Source organism: Rattus rattus, chromosome 1 (genome assembly GCF_011064425.1).
Source record: "Rattus rattus isolate New Zealand chromosome 1, Rrattus_CSIRO_v1, whole genome shotgun sequence".
In the NCBI taxonomy this organism is placed as follows: Eukaryota; Metazoa; Chordata; class Mammalia; order Rodentia; family Muridae; genus Rattus; species Rattus rattus.
Window position 1 is genome coordinate 146,483,925 of NC_046154.1, and position 23,311 is coordinate 146,507,235.

Consider the following 23,311-nt stretch of genomic DNA (forward strand, 5'->3'; position numbering starts at 1 on the left):
GAGACTCTTGAAAATCTGACAACACCATGAATATTGCATATAATTCAGATTTTTGAACTGACTTATAGGGACTCTCAGCCACCTCACTTTTATCCTCTGATTTATATCCTGCCTTTTCTGACTTACTGGCATCAGTGTAAAATGTAGGGACTCCACATATTGGAGGAACCTTTATTATACGAGGGAGAATCCAATTAGTTCTTTTTCTGAACTGAAGTCTCTTGCTTTTAGGGTATCTGTTGTTAATCTCTCCCAAGAAATTACTGCATGCTCTTTGCCAGTATTCATCTTTTGCCAATAACAGGGCAATTTCTGTATTAGTAAAAGGTACCACAATTTCAGCTGGATCCATTTCGACTAATTGTCAAAGTCTCATGTTTCCTTTTAGTAACAATTCAGAGACCTTCTCAATATAGGTTTCTAGTTTCTTACTCTGTTTTTGTGCTAAAAATATCCATGCAGTCCTCTCCTATTCTTTATTCCCAGGGAGGGGACTCTTTGGGTTACTGGCAGCCCTTGCTTGTGTGCTGATCTCAGGCAACCTCCAGTTCCAAGATCAAGTCTGACTGTCTGTTTCCAGTGTAGACATGGGGAGATATGGGGAAGAGAACAAAGTAAGGCTCTCCAGGTCATAGATGCCTAGACCTCTTCAATGTGTCTGCCCAAAAACTACCTTGCAGACAGTTGTGCTTCAGGTTCTCTTGTCCCTCCCTGTGATTCTTGGTGCTGCCCCTAGCTGGAGCTCTCTGGCTGGGGTTTGGGGGAGGGAGCCTCTCTGCAGTTCTCTGTAGACCCCTCAGATGCAATCAGCTTTCAATCCACCACTGCTCCAGCCTAGATCCCTGCCAGAGAACCCTATTCTAGTGTGCGTGTGTGTGTGTGTGTGTGTGTGTGTGTGTGTGTGTGTGTGTGTGTGTGTGACATTTTATCTCAGGTTAGTTGAGTTCTAATGGATAGGTTGGGTGCCAATTTGTTGCAGTAATCTCTCCAACTCAAATAAATGCAAAGAAAACACAACTCGATTAGTATGAATGCAAGCTCTCACCGAGATTGGGCAGATCTACCACTATAATACTCTATTCCCCAGCTATGAGATCCCTTATAACTTGCGGTTTCTCCAGGCCATGTGCTTCAACTCAGTCTTCCTTCCACCTCCTCTTCTGTTGGCCCCTTTCTCTCCTCTCTTTCTCCCCAACTCTTCTGCTCCACCTACCCTTAGGCAGCCCTTCTTGGGGAAGCAGAATTAGCATCAAAATACAAATAGCTTTGGGGAAATCCACAACAATAATCTAGCAAAATTAGGAGAAGAAAGAAATACAGTAGACTGTGTAGTCTACACACAGGACAAAGTCTCACCACTTCAGAATTATTAAGAAATAACTATACTATATTACAAGAAAAATGAATCAGAGCAAGAGAAATCTAATTAATAGCAGTGTAAAAGACAGTCAGTTGCAACATTCGGAGAACTTCTTAGACCCGTCCAGCCTTGAGCAAACAGATAACTTCCCTAAGGCCATCTGGGAAAATTTTAAATTAAATATTGATTAGTATTAAAAGAATTATTGCTAAATAATTTTTTATGTTAAATAAGATAAGAATTTATTTACAAAATAGCTATTGTGCTAATTAAATACTGGAACATTTACATATGAGGAAGTGGCTTACATGTAACCTAAGTGAGAAGGGAGAATGCAGAAGAGATATGGCAGGGGAGGAGGAAGAGGAGTTGATGACTAATGAGGAGTACAAAGGAGTTTTTACTCTGTCTAGGCTAGCACAGGTGTGAGAAATACCCGTAATAAAGAGTAAATGTTTCTTATTGTAAGAAAAGACATAAAACAGGGGTGGAAGGATGTGGGGTGTATCTAGCAGCTACTGGGGGTGCCATTCAGAGACATCTTCAATGGCAATCAGATGTGCTATTAGCCCAGTGAAATGGTATGCTGCCTTTTTACAAAAAAAATTTTGAATATGTCAAGTCATACATTACAACATGTGAAAAAAATTATATTAAATACCTAGGTGTGTAGAATGTACCCAGCGATTAACCATTGTAACACAGGAGGAAGTCCTGTGTGACCCTAAGAATGTCCTGTTTTTTGTTATCTTCAAGTGTAATTTTATTCCTCTCTCTCTCTCTCTCTCTCTCTCTCTCTCTCTCTCACACACACACACACACACACACACACACACACCACACTATTACTTATTTATTTGTTTCTTTGTTTTTGAGACAGGGTACCTCTATGTAGCTCTAGGTATTCTAGAACTCATTATGTAGACCAGGCTGACCCCAAACTCACAGAGATCACCTGCCTCCAGAGTGCTAGGATTAAAAGCAAGTTCCATCCCGCCAGGCTCACGCACACCTTTTTAACAAGAGGTTTCCTATTTATTTATGGTTTAAAATTTCCTTAAATGGTGTTTTACTCCAAAATTTTTTTTTCAATTATCTCTTTCAAAAACTATGGTGCAGTAGCCACTGGTGTTTGCATTTCCTTTCCAGTGTAAACAGTGGTCTCCCTCTGGGACAGAAAAACAAACCCTTTGGGCAGCAAGGCCAGTGCCTTTGTGTGGTAGAAATTTTAACATAAAGTGTTTGTGTCAATTTATACTCCTACTAACGGGTTCAGTATAATACCTTTTTCTCCAGTAATTTCCATGTTAATGGAGAAAAGTAAAAGGAAAAAAAAAAAAAAAGAAAGCAAGACTCACTCATGTAACTGACAGTCTTAGCATGTTGAACAAGGTCCAGTAGTGGCTAGTATATTTGGCCTAGTTTTTTTTTACAGTGTTTTTTGTTTGTTTGTTTGTTTTTGTTTTTGTTTTGTCTAGATTCTTAAGTTTGAGCACTGCCATCACATTTTAAATTGCGTTTCCTATTAAAAGAAAAACTATCATTTTCTTAAAGACTCTTGCTTTGTTAGGAAATATATTCGGTTTTTTTTTTTACATTTATTTATTTTATGTGTGTGTATATACTGTCACTGTCTTCAGTCACATGAGAAGAAGGCATTGGATCACATTAAAGATGGTTGTAAGTCACCATGTGGTTGCTGGGAATTGAACTCAAGACCTCTGGAAGAGCAGTCAGTGCTCTTAACCATTGAGCCATCTCCCCAGCCCAGGAAATTCATTCTTACATGGAATCATTAAAATAATTATAACATTTCTACAAGTTTTTTTTCTAAATCACAAATAGGTATTTGATTCACCCAAATTTTATTGTTCAGCATAGCCAAAAGTTGGGACATGCTTTTCCCTCTATGGAGAAAAGCTTTCTTAGAGCCCTGTGCTGAACAGTGAACCCTCGGCTTCCTACCATTAGCCTCTACCAATTTTCTGTCCTTTTGTGGGTTTGGCTTGTCATGGGCCTGACTTAGCTGTGTATGGGAGAACTGGCACGTTCACACTTCTGAGTCACTCTGTGAACATTCTCTTCATCCATTTAGCTGACATTTGTTCCATTTATAAGCAAGCTATAGTTTTATTTCTTTGTTGTCATGACATGATAGAATTAGGATGGGATAGCCTTATTAACATTTCCACCACAGACAAGGAATATTGTGTGTGTGTGTGTAATCTCTGCTTGGCACCACATTGGGATGTGGGTTCCTTAACTGTACCAGGTTATGGAGACTGGATTCCCTGGAAGTCCTGATCTATAGCTCACAGTTCTTGGTGTCACCTGTAGGAGTTTCTTCTTTTCTCAAGAGTCTTAGGGGAATGCAGGGAAAAGAACACTGTGCATCTCCCTCCACTTTCTTCCTCACAGCTCACAGTTTACATCCTAACATCTCAGCCTACCTCATTCCAGATAGTTTTTTCTATTCATTCCATCCATGCCAAATAGATGGTTATCTATATCTGATTCCACATCCTTCCTTGTACCACATCTATATCCACAAATCTTTCCGCAGTTACTTTCTATGTATACAGTGACTACTATTTCATTAGGTACATGAAGTATCACCTTTAACAAGCTTTTAATTTTTCAGAGATTTTTTCCAAGGGGGAATTGTAGTCATATTCTTGGTATTTCCTTACCCTCAGGCTTTGTTTTATCTAAAAGAGCCTAAATTTAACATTTGGTGAGAACTTTAATCTTTGGACATCTGGATATGCTGGTGGTGTTAAACTTGGCAATGCCCAATTTTTAAATTTTGGGGTTTTTTTTTGGAAAATTGCCTTGCAAATTGACCTGTTCTGCATGGAATTGGTTTACAATATTACTCCTAAATATTTCCATACTTAATTTTGAAAATCAGATACAATTTCTATCTTGCCAGCTGACACTTTCACCGAGTATCTGAACACCACTAGAGCTCATTTTCTCAGCTTCTTGAAATTTTCTGACCATTTCCAAAGTCTCTGCCCGTCACAATATCCCAATGTCAAGTGAATCTTTTATTTAACAATACAGCATCTGAATTGTCTGTGGGGAACAATTTTCAGCATAACTTGGTGGTTGAACAACATTTACCTCTCTTGCTTCTTTTCAATTAAGCTAGTTTGTGCTGGTTTCTGGTTAGAATTGTTCAAAGGAGTGTGGTTGAATGTCTTTATGTGTCAAGAGGGTATCTCATATATCTGCCAAAGTTATTACTTTGTCTTTTTTTTTTTTCCGGAGCTGAGGACCGAACCCAGGGCCTTGCACTTGCTAGGCAAGCGCTCTACCACTGAGCTAAATCCCCAACCCCTTTTTTGTCTTTTTGTTATTTTGTCTTTTTTTTTTTTTTTTCTGCCAAAGTTATATACGTGGGTTTGCCTGAGGTGATTCAAAGCTAGTTAAGCATTTCCTGAGAACCCTGAGTATCTACCCTGGGCTTGTCTTTCTCATGGTAATGGTGAACCTGCAGGGCAGTAAATGTGGCAGTAAGGTCTCTGTGGGAGCTAGGCTTGCTTGTATCTGATACAATCATTTCTGTCCTCACTGTTGGTCTAAGCAAGTCATATGTGGAATGAAATATACTTTACCCTTGTGCGAGACACTCAAAAGTCAATGATAAAAGACAAGAACATAGAGAGATTAAAGACTGAGATCATTCAAATTGAACCCCCACACTAGCAATCTTTAAACTCTAAGGATATCGGTTTCTTGGTAGCTCTGGGAGGACCTATTGCAGATGCTCCATCAGTACCTCCTCTCTATGAATTTAAAAATCATCTCACTCCATATTATCTAGAATTATTGGATATTTATTTAGAAAAGAGAGGTTTTGGAAAACCCTGTCTACGGGGATAAATATAATACAGATATGAATTCAACAGCTGCAATAGTTATTCAGCTAGGTAGAGTTAGGGCATTTGTTGCTCAAGCAGGAACAAACCTGTATAAGAAAGCTGGAGGTCATCAGAGAAGGAAGTGGTACTTTATACTATAAGATCACTTCAAAGAGGAAGTTAAACTGAGCGCCGTGGTCCAGGCTTCTAAACCAAATGCGCAGAGGGCAGAGGGCAGAGGGCAGAGGGCAGAGGGCAGAGGGCAGAGGGCAGAGGGCAGAGGGCAGAGGGCAGAGGGCAGAGGGCAGAGGGCAGAGGGCAGAGGGCAGAGGGCAGAGGGCAGAGGGCAGAGGGCAGAGGGCAGAGGGCAGAGGGCAGAGGGCAGAGGGCAGAGGGCAGAGGGCAGAGGGCAGAGGGCAGAGGGCAGAGGGCAGAGGGCAGAGGGCAGAGGGATCTCTATGAGTTTGAAGCCAGCCTGGTAAACATAGTAAATTCCAGGCCAGTCAAAGCTTATTCTGAGATGTTGTCTCAATGGATGGATGAATGGATGGATGGATAGATGGATGGATGGATGGATGGATGGATAGATAGATAGATAGATAGATAGATAGATAGATAGATAGATAGATAGATAGATGGGGAATGAATAAAATAAGGAGGTAGTAAACGTCTGAAAAAAAGTGAGCAGAGGGGAGTGGACTGGAAGTGACTTAAGCAAGGGAAGTTGCCATTGAGAAGGCTGGTATTGCACATATGCACAAATGCTAAGTGTACCAAGCACACAGTTCAGTCCTTTGCAAAGTGTCTGTAAGCAACTGTGTAAAAGATCTGATCTGAGTTTTGAGAATTGATCCCCCTCCCTCACTCATTTCGCTGTGTGCCTTCAGACTTCACCTTCCTCTTCCGGTTGCTTTGTGTAAACTGAATTCAGTAAGACAGGACAGATGCATATCCTATAAATGTAAATGAATGGAAAACAGAAAGAGTGGCATATTTATTTTAAATAACTTCCCAGAGTGAACCATCTCAATGAGGTATAAACCAAAGCCAGCATGGGTTTTGGTATTCCATTTATAAGTGATGCTATGTAAAGCATAGGCAAACAGAAGAGCTAAAACATAGTAAAGAAACTTGGCAGCCATAAGTATTTGAGCAAATATATTCTGAAACAAATAATAAAAATGATTCTCCTTTGTATTTCCATATGACAACTTAACTGGGCGAAGATAAAACATAGAATGTCCTACTTTTATTTTTCTTCAGTGAATTTGAGACACAGTTTTAGAGTTCATAAGTAAATCCCATTAACACATGTGTGTTCATAAGTAGATCCCATTAACACATGTGTGTTCATAAGTAGATCCCATTAACATATGTGTGTTCATAAGTAGATCCCATTAACACATGTGTGTTCATAAGTAGATCCCATTAACACATGTGTGTTCATAAGTAGATCCCATTAACACATGAGCTTTAGGTTGTGATCAACTCAGACCTTTGATGGACTTTTCTTTGAGGCTTTATTTCACACTCTCATTTCCGGGACAGTTATTCCCAGTCTCAGCACGCCATGTTTCTGTGCAGCAAGGAGTCCTCCTTGTCAGTCTCCCACACACAGGGACAGTACTGGACCTCACACTTACAGTACCCAGAATTATTGCTTCTGCTTTTCCAGGGCTCCTTTTATCTTGGTTATCTAAAACTCCATCATGGACAAAACTCCACTTCCCACACCCATTCATTCACCTCAGTCCCAAATTAGACTAAATTAGAACAACAAAAGCAGTTTAAACTTCCTATTGTTCTTCTCCAGACTCAGGTCCTCTAACTGTGCTCATTACTTGTCTTCCTATTAATGGTGACTTCATATTAATGGTGAGTCACAAATCTCTCAAAAGAATCTCTAATTCACACACACATACACACACACACACACACACACACACACACACACACACACGCACACTCCACATTATCTCAGTACCAGTTTTAGTGGAAGTTTCTATTTTTAAATTGTTGTTACAAAAGTACAGTGACAGAATAGAACCTTTTCATATCCACTTTGAAGCTACACTAATCCCCAAGTTGATTATTATCACTCTAGGAGGAAATAAATCAGACCAATTACAGGATTCTGCTTTCTATTTCATACTCTGACTAGATACCTTTCATTTCCTGTTGTTCTAGTCATAACTCAGAACTCTGTAGAGATGTCACACTTTTTAAAAGATTTGGACATTTATCGTTTATTTTGGCTTCAGACTCAGAAGATTTTAGTTGTGGGTTACTTGGCCTTATTACTTCGCCTTGTGGCATGATGGAGGGTACACAGTGGAGTGAATGGTGTCCTTCATGGTGTCTGAGGGCAAATAAGAGAGATGACTAAGGTTCCAGTACCTACTTCAAGAGCACTTTCCCGTGACACAAAGTCCCCCCCGTAGACCCCTCTCTCAAAGGGAGCCCCACAGGCTGGAGACAGTCGACAGTCTCCATCACACGAACTTTGTGGGACATTTAAAATCCCAAACCTGGCAAGAGCCGAACTTGTAAGATCAGTTAGTTGATTGTGGGTTAGACTGTGGACGGCATGTTCCTGGAAAGAGTAGGTGTGGATGAAACCTGGATATGTATGCTTCTTGGTAATGGGCAAAGCCAAGAGAATCTGTGAGCTGTGGAGGGCTTTCTGACTGGGCATGCATTTGCAGTTGAGTGAATCCTAGCCAAGAACAGGATTCTGCTTCTTATTGCATAGTCTCACAGGGTGCCTTTCATTTCCCAATGTTCGAATCAGAACTCAGAACTCTGGAAATTTGGCAGAGGGCAGAGGGACTTGGGGTTTTGTGTTTCTAAACAATTCACATTTACAAATTTATCCTTCCATCTTTAAGTAAGATGTTTATCTGTGAACCTAAAAAAGGTTTCAAAAGATCTGGTGTTATTAGCATACATTTTAATTGGATGTGGTGGCTCATGCTTATAATTAAATTAATTGTGAGGTAGAGGCAGGCAGACCTCTGTGAGTTCAGGCCAACATGGTCTACATAGTGAGTTTCAGTTCCATGACAACTAGGATTACATGGGCAGACACACACACACACACACACACACACACACACACACACACACACACTTTGTATGTGTGCACATGTATGTATATGTGTTTAAATATAATTAATTGTTATTTACTGTGGTATAATTATGTACTACTAAGAATAGTTCACTTTATTAAATCACTTTTAGAGAGATATATACAGAAATGTTTATTGAGCTTAATCCAATGTAAATAAAATGCACAAACAAAAGTCTCTTTCTTCAATCTCTTACGTGTGAACAGACTAAGTTAAAAATTTTCAATGACAAAATATTTTTTAAAGAAGTAGTATTTGTTTCTTCCATCTTTTCATTGATACCACTACAAAAAGGCTTTGTACATTCAGAAAAATATGAAAGCCATTGAGTCTCTTTTGAATCATGTAAAATAGTGGCTCACCAGCTGCCTCTACCCTGTGTACATCTTCTCTCACTGCCCGATGGTCAGCTATTTCCCCTTAAATTTCTGTGCCAGATGGACTTAACCATCATAAACGTCAAGCCATTTATGCCCTCTGTGGTTCCACTCCCCAACAGTGGTGGTTACCACTCCGTTTGACTTCCCAGCAAGCAGCCAAGGGTTCTTCTGAATCTCTGCTGCTCTCAGCATTTGGATTTCACCAAATCTTAAGTCCTGTTTCATCCTTTTCTTCACAGTTATTGTAGTCACTTACTTTTCTTTTGCTATTTCTTTTTTTTACCAGTTTGTATGCTCCTGTGAGTCCAGAGCAATGAAAATATTTGTCTATTCTGTTTCATTGTTTAAATAAATTAATTAATAACATTTAATTACATATCCAGCTTTTCCCTGTAACTCAGAGAAATGTCCATTGAATCTATTCTAAGTCACATTTGATGTGGTCTTAATCTTTAAGTTAGTATCTAAGCTATTATACAAATGTCTTAAATACTGTGCTTTTATTACATTCAGATATTTAAATGTTGTATAATTTGTGTTCTGATTACAATTGCATAATATTTTGTGAATTATAAAGGCACAGAACACCAGGTCTGAATTTTTGAAGAACTGTTCAAAATTTTTCTAACACTGAAAATTTTCCATAAAGCAGATTTAAGCAGAACAGGTTTCTCAAATCACGTATTTTCATCATAAACATGACCAGACAAGTACATATTTGTCATGGGACAGTTAAAAGATAAGGAAATAACAAACCAAAATATTAAAATCACCTCCCTCTCCTTTTACAGAAAACCATTATTAAAAGCGGCTCCTTTTTGCTATAGCTTTTCCCAGCATGACAGCCAGTTCTTAGCACATAAAAAATAGTAAATGGGTCTTGGCCTGATCCAGTCCTTGGTTGGCCACTCCCATAATTTCTGGGGCTTATCCACCCCAGGATATCTTGCAGGCAAGACAAATTATACGTTGAAAGTTTTGTGGCTGGGTTGGTGTCCCAATCCCTCCACTGGAAGTCTTGTCTGGTGACAGCAGATGGCCAATTCAGGATCCTTATCCCCCATTGCTAGGAGTCTTAGCTAGGGTCACCCCATAGATTCCTGGGAGTTTCTATTGCACTAGGTTTCTAGCTGATCCTAGGGATCCCAACCTCTACGTAGCCCAGATTCCAATAGTTTCTCCCAGTCTTCCTTCTGTCTTCTCCCACCTGATCCTTCCTGTTCCTACACCCACTCCCTTAGCCAGAACCCCTCCCTGCCTATCTGCTATGTCTATTCTATTTCCCCTTCACGGTGAGATTCATGCACCCCTCCTTGAGCCCTCCTTGTGTTTTGCTGCTCTTAGTGTGTGGATGGCAGCATGGTTATCCCTTACTTTACAGCTAATAAACACTTATGCCAGGAGAGGAAACCCACTCTTGATGCCGGGAGAGCTAGGAACCAGAGTCAGTGAAGCGATCCCTGTTTATCTTCTGCTATACTCATAGTTTAGTGCTTTGCCCAATCATCATCAGAGAGGCTTCACCTAGCAACTGATAGAAGCAGATGCAGACACCCACAACCACAAGTTAGGTCGAGTTTAAGGAATCCTACGCGAGAGGTGGAAGAGGGATTTCAGGAGCCAGAGGGATCAAAGGCACCACAAGAAAACGTACAGAAAAACAACTAAGCTGGCCTCCTAGAGGGCAGCTGGCCTCCTAAGCTGGGCTCACGGAGGCTGAACCACCAACCAGGGGCTTGTCTGGAACTGACCTAGGCCCTGTGCACATGTGTAACCGTTGCGGACCTTGGTCTTCTTGTGGGACTCCTAACAGCAGGTGCAGGGACTGTCTCTGACCGTTGCCTGTGCTTGGGATTCTTTCCTCCCACGGGGTTGCCTCATCTAGCATTAATAGGAGAGAAGGTACCTAGTCTTTCTGCATCTTGATATGCCATAACTGATTGGTAGCCATAGTAGGCCCGCCCTTTTCTAGAGAGAAACAGAGGAGGGCTGAATGGAGTTAGGGGTGGGGGTGTGGGAGGAGGCCAGGAGGAGGGACTTGGAGGAGAGGAGAGAAGGAAAACTGTGGTCAGGATATAAGATAAATCCATAAATACAATTGAAAATGGTGATGGAAAAGTTGATATTTCAGAATTACTGAAAATTTTAACATAATGAAAATGTGCTATAAAGTCTATGTGCAAATTTAAAAAAAAATCTAGTAACTGACTCGATGAATTAGGAATCAATCGATGAAGGTAAGTCTACATGTGGCTCCAGACAAAAGTTAGGTCATGTAGGTATTTCTTTTTAACTTGACTTTTTTTTCCACTTAAAATATGCCTAGTAATTACACATAGCCAATATTTTCCATCAATATTTTCTTGGGTATGTCATAGCCAACAGGTGAATCGAATGCATTGACTCATTTCAAATCTCTGAAGAGACCACATGGTTTCGGCTAACCTAATCTACTTGTCGTTGGTATGGGCCTACTCTGTGTGTCTATGGCAACCCTGCAAGTCCAGAATGCATCACAGTGTAGGAAACGCATCCACCCTTCCCCTCCTACATCCTCATAGTTATGGTTTCTTGCTGCAGCTCGTTCCTTCCGGAGCGAGTATTTGCCGTTTCCCAGCTGTGGCACAACACCCTTGCACACTGTGGGCTTTGAAGGCTCTCTTCCCTCCACTCAGAGTGCCAGCCCACTCTTCTGAGAACCCAAATCCAAGATTTCACTCCCAGACACTTAATCCCAGTGGTCTTCAGGAATTAGCCTAAATCACAGAAGAAAGCATTGAGTGGGAATGGCGAGAAGTGAGGGCACATTTTGATATCAGCGAGCCCAAACACTGGAGGATATTTTCCTGTTACCCGTTAACAAGAAAAAGTAATGGAAAGCAGCACTTTTCATCTCTTTGGACCTGCAGGAAACAGTGGCTTTCAATTCCTCCCTTCTGAGACCTCGTGTGATTGGGGAATGGATCGGCAGAGCAGAAAACGATGCCGATCCCCTGGCAGCTGAAATGCTGCAGCCGCCGGTCCCACGGAGTAAGAATGACTCATGGGAAAGTGAAGACAGCAGCTCTAGTCCGGCGGGAAGGTGAGGTGGATCTCCTTCGTGAATCTGTGTTAGAGCTTATTAAACAGGAGAGGGAAAGTAAACATAAGTACATAATTTTGTTATCTCATAAGGAAAATTGTTCAACTTTGCATATGATAAAAAAATAACTAGATTTTCATTCCATATTGTCCCCTAAGCCCTTGGTTCTGCTAAGGCTGGACTCCCACCACCACCACCAGTGCAGGGGGATGTCAGGAAAGGGAAGCGGGAAGGGGTGGGTGGTTGGGGGCACATCTTCATAGAAGGGGGAGGGAGAATGGGGTAGGGGTTTTATGGACAGACAACCGGAAAAGGGGATAACATTTGAAATGTAAATTAAAAAATATCCTATAAAGAATTTCAAATCAAAAACAAAACAAAAGCCCATAATGTCTCCTAAAAGTACACACACTGGTCAGAAGAAGTAATATCTAGGGGAAGATGCAGGTCCCCAGCCTAGTTCAATCCTCTTGGAGGCTACATTACAGAAGGAAAAACTCCCTTCAATTATCCTCCGAGCACCATACGTGTGAAATGAGCTTGCAGAGTCAAGTTCACACACACACACACACACACACACACACACACACACACACACACACACACAAAAAAACACACACACAAACATATACAAACATACACACACATAAACACACATACATAAACACACATACACAAAGTAAACAGACAGACAAAGAGCATTTTAGTAAAAATGTTTAAAGAACGGTGTTATTTAGATCTTGTTCTTGAAGTCTTCTCCCTTCCCTTGGGCAGTTCTAGGACTTTATACGTATAATAGGCAAGTACTTTCCCTCTGAGTTTCCCTGCTGGATTTGTGTTTTGTTATTTTTCTTCTTATTTAAGTAAGTTCCATTTCTTTGTTACCAACACCAAATAGAGAAATAATTTCAAGATTCTGATCTTTGAGTAAGGACCAGCTGTAAAACTGGGCAGGGGGTTAAGAGTTGGGTGGGGAGACGAGAATGTACTAGGAAGAAGCGTCATCAGGGAGAAGGGGATTGTTCAGTGGGTAAGAATTTATGGGGTGGGCGTAGTTAAGGTGGACTACAGAGAAAAGTCTTTGTTATCATCATTTATGCTTACAGACAATAACTGTGACTGAATATAATTATTGTGTTTTATTAGCTTTAGTGGTTTAATTTATAAGCTATAATGTTTTTAGGAACTTCAAAGTGCGTATGCCTTAGTTGCTGTTCCATTGCTGTGAATGGACACTATCACCATGGAAACCTTTAGAAGAAAGCATTTAATTCAGCAGCACTCAACCTGTGGGACTGGACCATCTGAAAATACATATTCCCCATGGTCTGAGGAACTAAGACACAGTTCAGATGCAAAATTACACTTATGAAGTTGCAACCAAAATAAACTTATGGTTGGGAGTTTCTAAGACCATCAGAAATACGTGCTTTCTCATGGCCGTGACAGGGGTTGAGAACCGCTGATTTAATTAATGTCTTGCTTACAGTTTCAGAGGGTCAGTCCATGATCATTATGTCTAGGACCATGGTGGCAGGCAGCCAGCAGGCTCAGTGTTAGAGCAGTAGCTAAAAGCTTACATCATGATCTGTGAGCAGCAGACAGGGAGACAGCCAAACTGAACCTGGCATGGTCTTTTGAATCCTCAAAGCCCACCCCCAGTAACACACCTCCAATGAGGACACACCTCCTAATCCTTCCCAAACAGTCCACCAACTGGGAACCAAACATTCAAATATATGCGCTTATGGGGCATCCTCTTTCAAAGTACCACTCCATGTAACTTTGATTTTATTCAGACTTTATTTCCCAGAATGGTGGCAGGTGATCTGTCATAAGTGTTTGTGAACTAAGGGGGAGCTACATTGAGATGTGAGATCATGTTTACTAGATAAAGCACATTTACCATTACCATTTTGGGGTCTGACCACCATGAGAAGTAAAACTTAAAACAGAAAATGGGTCAGTCAAGGAAGCCAGGTAAAAGTCATTATGGGATAAGAATTATGAAACACTGAGAAGTTACATTTAAATATTCATGATGGAAAGTTGACAGGACCATAGGTCCCTGTGACTGCTAATAGCTGGTCCCTACCAAAGGTGTTTACTCTGACAGCATAGCCACAGGAACTCTGCAGTTCCTAGGTTCAATTTTCTGTCAACCAATAAGGATTTTTGTTCTCAAGGAGAGAAAAATGTGTTTTCTACAATATAATAGCTTTCAAGGTTCCTTGGCTCTCTCTTGCCACTTGGCTTGAGGGAAAGAAGCACAGAAAACTCACTAATGTGCATCAGGTTTGGGAAAAATTGATTCCATTTCCACACAAAATAACTTTAAATTATTTAAATACTTAAAGTGCCCCGAAAGAAGAAGCAAGCCATGCCTAAAAGCCCATTTCTCTTCTGGGAAATGCCAGATCAATTCCACCTGTCAAAGGGGGTAATTTTGTTCCTAATGCTAGACTCACAAACCTCAATAAACTTTTCTATTTCTTCATTGGTCAATCTTTAATTCTTAAATGTAAAATAGAGAAATGTCAACTTCTATCTTGTTTTCACTTAGTCATTAAAATATCCAGACCTTTTTATTGCAAATGTTATTGCCCCTATTTTCTTCCTCGCTTCAGTGAGCTCTTATTACCCTGAGATTCTCAAGCCTAGTTGTAGCTCTTTCTCAGTCTCTAAATATATTTCCCGCATATTTGTCCTTATGTCCTGAAAAGCAATCTCGGCTTCACTTCACTTTGTACTTAAAATATGAGCTGAGATGTCACGTGTGCATTGAAAATGTGACAAAGTCTTGGCTAAATCCTAGTTACTTCAGAAATATTTCATGTACGTAGAAATCACACATAGAAAAAAATCTCAGGTTACAAAGTGTTTGTCTCTCATCAAATTAAAAAACAGAGTTCCTGTATTTACGCAGTGGCTCACACAACATTTCAAGGAATAAGAAATGCTCGAGAAAAAGTTTTAAAGTTGATAGTGCATAATTACAGACTTTTTTCATTAAGTAGCAGTAACACATGTAATAATTTAACAATTGTAAACATTGAGATTCTAATCATAATGATATTGAACTCCTGAAAGCAAAGTTGATTTTCAAGCCTTACTTCAGCCATTTTTTTTCCTTACAAAGGCTGGCACATAGCAATTTTCAATAAATATCTGCTACACAAGTGTAGGAGGTGTGGGCTATCACTACGCCCATGCTAAATAGAGTGTATTCACAAGAAAAAATCATCGAGTCTGTTTTTATTTTTGGGCCATTACTCTAACTTGGATTTTCCTAGGAGAAAAGAAGGAAATAAATCATATATAAGTGGCTGCTATTGTAATACTCCATTCATAGACAACATTATTTAAAATGCTGAACAAGTACATAACAGATCAGACATTCACCGATAGACTAGAGAATTAAATTGGAAACCAAACCTTGAAAGTCTTACGGGTAGAAACTTATCCAAAATATTTTCTTGGAGCTTTTATAACAAACAACATTACATACCTTAACTTTTTTATTTATGTACCTCAAATACATTACAGAAAGTCAACCACTTATGTCAGGAATGATTGCCAACTGAAGTGTTAACTGCTGGCTAGAGTTAAGGAAGTTGAAAGGACAGTACAGATAAAGTAATAGAATAATACTGAGACTCCAGTGTTAAAATAATGGATATTAATGGCCCTTGGGTGCATCTCAAGACATCTGTAGACATTTTGAAGTTACACTAAAAATGATAAATGAATGTGATGAAAGATATTTTCCTGACTCCTCCTTGGATTTTTAAGTTCTGAAGTAAGAGAGCTCAAGGAAGAAAGAAAGCATCAGAACAGGGACAGAAAGAGGGAAGAGAGACAGAGAGAAAGAGAGGTGAGAGGTGGAGGGAGAAAGAGGAGGAGGGGGTCGCAAATTGGGAAGAGGGGGAGAGTGGGGGGAAGAAGAGGGGGAAGAAAGAAGGAGAGGGTGAGGGGAAAGAAAGGAAGAGGGGAAGGCAGAGAGAGAGGAGACAGAGAAGGAGGGAGGTGTGCTAGGGAAAGAGTGGACTTTTTATGTTTATTCATAGCTTCCTAATTCTGTCCTTTGCCTGGCTGGTTATTGGGAAAGTGTATGAACCCTCTACACATTTAGAGTTACTATAATCACATATTTATCATGTAAGTATAAACAAAAATTGAGTTTAATAACCCTGTATAATTTTTTCTAAGCCATCCTAATTGGATGTTGCAATAGTCGTATAACAAATTTGTTTAAATTACTTGATAGACCTTAATGTAGAATTAGTAAATAGGTTCATCAAGCCTTGAAAACATAATCAGTTCTTTTAAAGCTGAACCATCTAATTGAAACGAGAATAAAATTCATAAATAGTGTAGACCAAGTAAACTGATTTTCTTAAATGAGGATTGTTATTAAAATATAAATATTCAATAAAATTAGTAGAAATCTTACAACTCAGAAATAAACTTTAAATTGAAGCTAAATTCTCTTTCTATTACGTTTTCATTTCATTGATGTGAAGACTGATATTGATGTACAGTGCACAAAGCCTAGAAATGTTTCCTTTCATAGAAAGACAGTCAACATCTCTGTCTACAAGTGAGAGCTCTGCCTTCAAGTCATACTGTGTGGTGCTGTGGGAAGTAAATCAGGATAAAAAGATCAAAAACTCAGGTGACAGCAGATGCTGTCCAGGATGTGGAGACACTCCTCCATTGTTGGTGGGGTTACAAGCTGGAAATCTCCATATGCGGCTGGAGGTACCTCGGAAACTTGGACATAGTACTACCTGAGGATGCAGCTATGCCACTCCTGAGCATTCACCCAAATGATGCTCCAATATATAACAAGGACACATGCTCCACTATGTTCATAGCAGTTTTATTTATAATAACCAGAAGATAGAAAGAACCCAGATGCCCTTCAACAGAGGAATGGATACAGAAAATGTGGTACATCTACACAATGGAGTACTACTCAGCTATGAAAAACAATGACTTCATGAAATTCATAGGCAAATGGATGAAACTAGAAAATATCATCCTGAGTGAGGTAACCCAGTAACAAAAGAACACACGTGGTATGCACTCACGTAAATGGATATTAGTCCAAAAGTTTAGAATGCCCAAGATACAATCCACAGACCACATGAAGCTCAAGAAGAAGGATGACCAAATTGTGGATGCTTCAGTCCTTCTTTGAAGGGAGAACAAAATACATTTCATGGGAGAAAATACAGGGACAATGAGTGGAGCAGAGATTCAAGGAAAGGCCACCCAGAGACTGCCTGCCCTACCTGGGGATCTATGCAGCTACCAAACAGCAGCCACTATTGCTAATGCCCGGAAGTGCTTGCTGACAGGAACCCAATATGGCTGTCTACTGAGAAGCTCTACCAGAGTCTTATTGAAACAGATGAGGATGCTTGCAGCTGACCATCAGACTGAGCATGTGGACCCCAGTGGAGGAGTTAGAGAAAGGACTGAAGGAGCTGAAAGAGTTTGTAACCCATAGGAAAAACAACAATATCAACCAACCAGAACCTCCAGAGCTCCCAGGGACCAAACCACCAACCAGAGTACACAGGAAGGGACCCGTGGCGGTAGCCGCATATGGAGCAGAGGGTGGCCCTGTCTGGCATCAATAGGAGGAGAAGCCCTTGGTCCTGTGAAGCTCTTTTCTCCAGTAGGGGAGTGCCAAGGTGTTGAGGTGGGAGGGGGTGGGAGAGAGTGGGAGCATCCTCATAGAAGTGGGGAGAGGGGAGATGAGAGGGGGAAACCAGGAAAGGTGATAACATTTGAAATGTAAATACATAAACTATCCAATTAAAAAACAAAATTTAAAAAAAGAAAATGGATTGAAGCAGGGATAACTCATATTCGAAATTCAAAAACAAGGACAGTCAAGTTTGAGCTCTTCTGGACATGGGAAATCCGTAAAGCACTTGGCAGAAATAACACTAAAATTTAAGGACATAAGAAGATGAAAACTTTGGACAGGGATGGTCCAAACAGTGGGTAAAGCAGTTACCGCTAAGTCTAAAGACCTGAATTTGATGGAACACTTAGATATTGCTGTGCACTTTGCCAGTATTAATCCACTCCACTCTTATGGGACTGTAGTTGTTATTACTATCTTCACCTCTACTTCAGGAGGAGGTGATTGAGTCCCATAGTGGTTTTATCCTCTCCCGAGACTGAAGAGCTGCAAATTGGCTATGCCAGCCTGTCTTGAGCCAAATTTTGTCTTCTTCAATGTTTTGCTGTTCATCCATTTTTTTGGTAAGGAGTTGTAGAAAGCCCCCAAGATCTGGAAAAGAAGAGGGTGCAGCCTGCTGATGGTGTGCAGAACATCCAGTGTTCTTAGGAAGAGCCACGCCCGCATGCACTCTACATCCCAGCCTGCCTACAGCATGTCCTTCCTTCCATTCCCAGGCTACGATGCTGAAGAAAATCAAGTGTGATTTCTACTCACAAGCCTTGCCCACTGTCATCTCTCTAAAACCATCTCCCTTTCCTTTTCCATTGTACATCTGTCTTTCAAACCTGATGTAAGTATCCCACACATCATACCTCTCTCTCTCTCTCTCTCTCTCTCTCTCTCTCTCTCTCTCTCTCTTTATATTTAGCTGGCACCATCTCATAGCAATAATCAGCCTACCATCGGAACCTCACATCAATCTTCCCCTGAACACATTATTTCTCTGTTCTCCTCCTGTCTTGATGAAACAGGAGCACAATTAGTTCTGCCCCAGACATAACCTTTCATTTCCTTTCTCTCCTTTTTCTCTGTTCTTGATTTCTACTCTTTCCCTACTCACTCCTTCTACATTTTATTAAATCTTGTCATCATTGTCTGGAATCTGTAATATTATTTCTGGTATTTCACTCCTTGACATTTTCTGGCCTTCTAATTCATCCTCTCTGGTACCCAACTGGGACTGGAACCCACAGTACACGGTTCCCTCAGGCTTCTCTGTATCTCTCTGTATCTGTCTTCTGACACAGCCTGTAACTGAGACCAGCCCCTGGGTATAGACTCAGCTAACTCCCTTGTCCTTTTTGTTTTTAATACAACTCTACCTTGTGGAAATTGGTTCCTTTCTGCTCTCAGATGGAATCATCAAAAGTTGGAGAACACTTGCCACACTGTCCAGCTTCTCTAAACCACGAGTGCTCAAACTCCTGCCAATGAAACCGCCACTTACATCTGCTCTGTTGCACCTTGAGTCTCCTTAATTACAGCCATAAGATGACACAAGTCATCTCTTCTTCCCCCAAATATTCTATTCTTCATTTTATTCAGAACTGATGGACCTGTGTCTTACTTCATGGGGATATACAGAAATGGCATTTCTTGGCTCCTGTTTTTCTTTGTGTCCAAGCCCTCAATTTCTTCTGTGGCAAGGGGTCAGTTACCTGAGACAAGTCCCCCACTTATCTCCCTTGATCTGAGCTCAACCTTATTAACCTATCACAGTGATTGCCTTCACTTGGTCACTGCAGAATACCTCTCCTAGCCCTTTCTCATCCCCATGCATGTATGATTCTATTTCAGACATCACCAACAAGGATCTGTGACAATATAGCCTGGTCACAGGAAAGGCTTTGTTTCCCCACAGTCTGACACTTTGTTCATCTACCTGGAGGCATCCATTTAACAACCTGGGTATGCCTTCCATTAGACACCAGACGGACCAGTGTGAGCTTCAATAACATAAGAGAAAGCAAGCAAATGAAGACGGAGAGTGAGGGCTCTGACAATTTCACTGTTATTGGACTTCAGGCTGGTTCAGCAGCAGCAGGTTGACTGCTTTATAAATTACAAGAATGGATAGGGGGTGCACACAGAGTCCTAAAGTCATAGCCTAATGGTACAGGACACAATTTTATAAAGTGCCATTCATACCAGAACCAGAATAACCACATCCTGAGTGCCGAAAGTCAACCAATGTCTGCCTAAGATAACATAGATAGTAGAATTACCTGGCTAGGCATTAAAGCAGTCATCATAAAAAATGCTTTCATAAGTAACTACAATTTCCTTGACAATATTTAAGCATACAAAATAATAGCAGTAAACACAAATTATAGGAACAACACGAAGATTAAAGCACTGACAAGAGAATTCACAGAAATGGAAATAGCATAAGTGGTAGGGCAGAGATAACAAAAGACAAAATTACAGGCTGTAGGTAGCAGTTCTTTTGAATTGGCCTGTTCTGAACCATTGAGAGGAAGTAGACTGAAAAGATATGACACAGGGTCTGAAGATATTGCCAAGAGACTAAGAACATTTGTTCTCTTGGAGAGGACCTACGACTTTCACTGCGTGTGTCTCACAAGCCCCCTGAGCCTCAGGTTTCAGAGAAAGCAGTGCCCTCTGCTGGCTGCTGTGGGCACCTACATGCTTGTAGGCTAGACATGCACTCACACACCATTCGTAGAAAATATGATACAGCTTCAATGACCTATGGATAAATAAGAAAAGGTATACATTGTTATCAGGTTCGGAAAAGAAAGAGAGAAGTGTGGGTAAGTTGGAAGAAAGTTAGGAGTGATAGCTGAAAGCGTGCTGAGCAGCTGCGAACTGGGAAAAGCCAGGGGGATAACAGACTAGTTCATTTTACACAGAAACCTGCGTATCTTAAGTAGACTTAGGAAACCAATATCAAAGAAGGAATCTTTTAAAACAAAAATTGTAATTTTATGCATTTGAGTGTTTCCTTGCATGTATGTCTTTGCACCACATATGTGCTTGGTGCCCATAGAGGCCGGAAGATGGTGTCAAATCCCAGGGAGCTGGGGTTACAGATGATTGTGTGCTGGGAACTGAAACCTGCTTCATTGCAAGAGCAGCACGTATTCTTAAGTGCTTGCCTTCTCTTGTGTGTCCTAAGAGTAAATCTGAAAAGCAGGCAGAGGTAAATACCAAATTGCCTGTGGGAGAACAATCATGTGAAGGGCTATGGAGTTTTCATCTAAAACTACAGGAGTGAAGGGAAGCACCCGCCCCAAGCAAATGGTTCTCAACCTCAAGCCTTACGTTGTACGTCTAGTGAACTGTTTCCAGCAGGAGTTCCCCTAAGGTAAGAGTGAATGAAATCCTTCAAAGAAGAAAAAGCAATAAGAGGGAATCATGGAACATCTGGAAGGAGGAAGAAAGCATCCTACAAAATAGGAGTGTCTGCACTGAATTATTATCATTACTATTGATTTGAATGAATTAGAACAAAGTGCCACCAATACCTCAACGTACCTGACATACGCCTGTAGAAATCAAGGAATAATTTAAACCTTCTCACTGGATCAGAAAAGTTACTTAAGGCATAGGTCATGTAGCAGCAATCAGATGGAGCACTTCAGAGGGCAGGAGTTCTCAACTCAACACTGGGCAAGGGTTGAGTATCGAGGGCTGTTTCAGAAACGTGCTATTTCCGTTATCCCTGGTACAAACAGCAATGTGCAGTATGCCTGTGTGACCTTGTAGTGGGATGAAGTTGTGTTGGTTTAGAAGATTTTCATTTGCTGACCACAGCTAAGTAGCCTGTCAATGTTTCCTCAGCTTGAAGATGGAGCCCAAGACGAAGGGACTAAAGCAACAGCAACAGCAGCATAAGAAACTCCTGGCTGCAATGCTCTCCCAGGATTCCTTCGAGTCCATCCACAGCCCCACGCCATCTGTAATAGAAGAAGACATTGACAATGAAGACGATGCAATGGAGTTGCTGGGTAATTTTAAAAATTAATAACTTCTCTTTTCTCTTCTTTTCCGGCATTGTAAAAGTGTGAAGGGATTGAGATGGGGTGGGGTGGGGGAAGTGTTAAACGTTTTGCATAGTCCTGTCCAAGGCAAAGGGATCCCTTTCACCTACACTTTCCTTCCATTAGAGTTTTATGAAGTTGCATGTGAGAACTAAACTGAACCCGTGGAAGCATGAGAAACATTCCCTAGACTGTACGATGTGCTTTGTGTATACAGCGCTCGTTCTATCCTCTGACTTCATTGAGCTTTATTCTGCGTGCAGTGTGACAGGAGGCAAATCTGTCTGTTTTGTTTTTCTTTATTAGACCTGTTGTCTATAAAATACACCCACCTTCTAAGAAAGTCTTGTGATTATAAGGTTGCTTTAGAAGAAAATCACAGAGTTGAAAGATGTTGGCCGTAGATTAATGTTGGACACCTTTCAAACGTTAGGGAGCCTTGCAGAGATTGCGAAGTCTGCCGACTCATTGCCTTCACACACCTTCACTAACTTTGTAGGTACACTTCTTCTCTGTTCTTTTACTTTTTTATTTTTAGTGATTTAAGTACATGATTTTGTATCAGTAGAAGCATCCTCATATAAATTATCCTCATATAAATTGTTAATTGATACTTACTTTGGGAATTCGTTTTTTTCAAAACAGGCTTTCTCTGTGTAGTCCTAGCTGTCCTGGAACTCACTATGTTGCCCAGGCTGACCTTGAACTCAGAGATCCACCTGCCTCTGCCTCCTAAGTGTTGGGATTAAGGTGTGCATCGCCATGCCCAGCTAAAAAAATCATTTTTGCAGAGGAAGGAACTTTTCTTAGCCAAGCAGTCCACATGTAAAATGGCATGTTCTTGATTGAATGGTACTTATTATTGTATTATAGAGAATTGAAACAATTGGTATATGCTTTTATAACAACAATCTATTATATTTAATTAGAAACAGAATAAACAATGTAACTACCTGTAGAATATCAATGCATAGCAAAGGTATTTCATTTAGAATTCTAAAACAGATTTCTTATGAAACAGAATTAGGTGTTGATGACAGTAAGTTACATTCTATATAAATGATGTCTCCGTGCATACACCTGCAAAGATGTTATTCAGTCAATGATGGCAGGGCTCGAGATCTTTTCTAATGCTCTAATAACTACCTTGAGTCTAGAATTAAGGCGACTGACGAATGGCACTTTTCATTAGATACTATTGGTCCTTGTTTTCTTTTGAGCAACTGAGTCTTATTCCCATAAGTCCAAATCATTAATGTGACCGGGCTTCTGGATGCCATGATACCTTTATTCATCCTTCATTCATTACAAAGGATTTTGACCTAAAGTCATAAAATAAAATGATATCTGTTGCAGGCTTTTTCAGTCAGGTTAAAAATGGAAACTTGTCACTTCGACCATGTGGTATATCCTAGTACAAAAGTGGGCGCAGAGGTCACTGCACACTATTTCAAGAAGCTGATTCCTCTTCTTAGTCCTGCAGGACAAGGAGGTGTAAACCTGGGAGGTGGAGTGTGCCCAGACTCCTGGGGGCTTGTTCACACACATGCAGGGTCTTCTGTAACCGTGACTGTCAACTGCTTTCCTGCTGGTCAGGACAGTGAAAGAGATGATCCACGGACTCTCAAGAGACTCACATGTCTACCTTATGCTGATTGTCCCTAGACATCAACTGCTCTTCTCAGAAGTTTCTAAGCTGAAGACCAGAGGGTTGGGTCTTGGTGTCTACA

The 23,311-nt window shown here is 40.6% G+C and overlaps 1 protein-coding gene across 1 annotated transcript in view; it reads left to right on the plus strand.

Annotated features, from left to right (window-relative positions):
- Positions 1 to 22,984, plus strand: part of LOC116903935 (uncharacterized protein C8orf34 homolog) — a 40,532-nt gene extending 17,548 nt beyond the window's left edge. The window contains exons 2-3 of the mRNA XM_032906716.1: positions 11,644 to 11,816; positions 21,382 to 22,984. Of these exons, the coding sequence (XP_032762607.1) occupies positions 11,740 to 11,816; positions 21,382 to 21,565 (261 nt within the window). The 5' untranslated portion in view covers positions 11,644 to 11,739 and the 3' untranslated portion in view covers positions 21,566 to 22,984. The remainder of the gene's footprint in view (positions 1 to 11,643; positions 11,817 to 21,381) is intronic.
- The last annotated feature ends 327 nt before the right edge of the window (positions 22,985 to 23,311 follow it).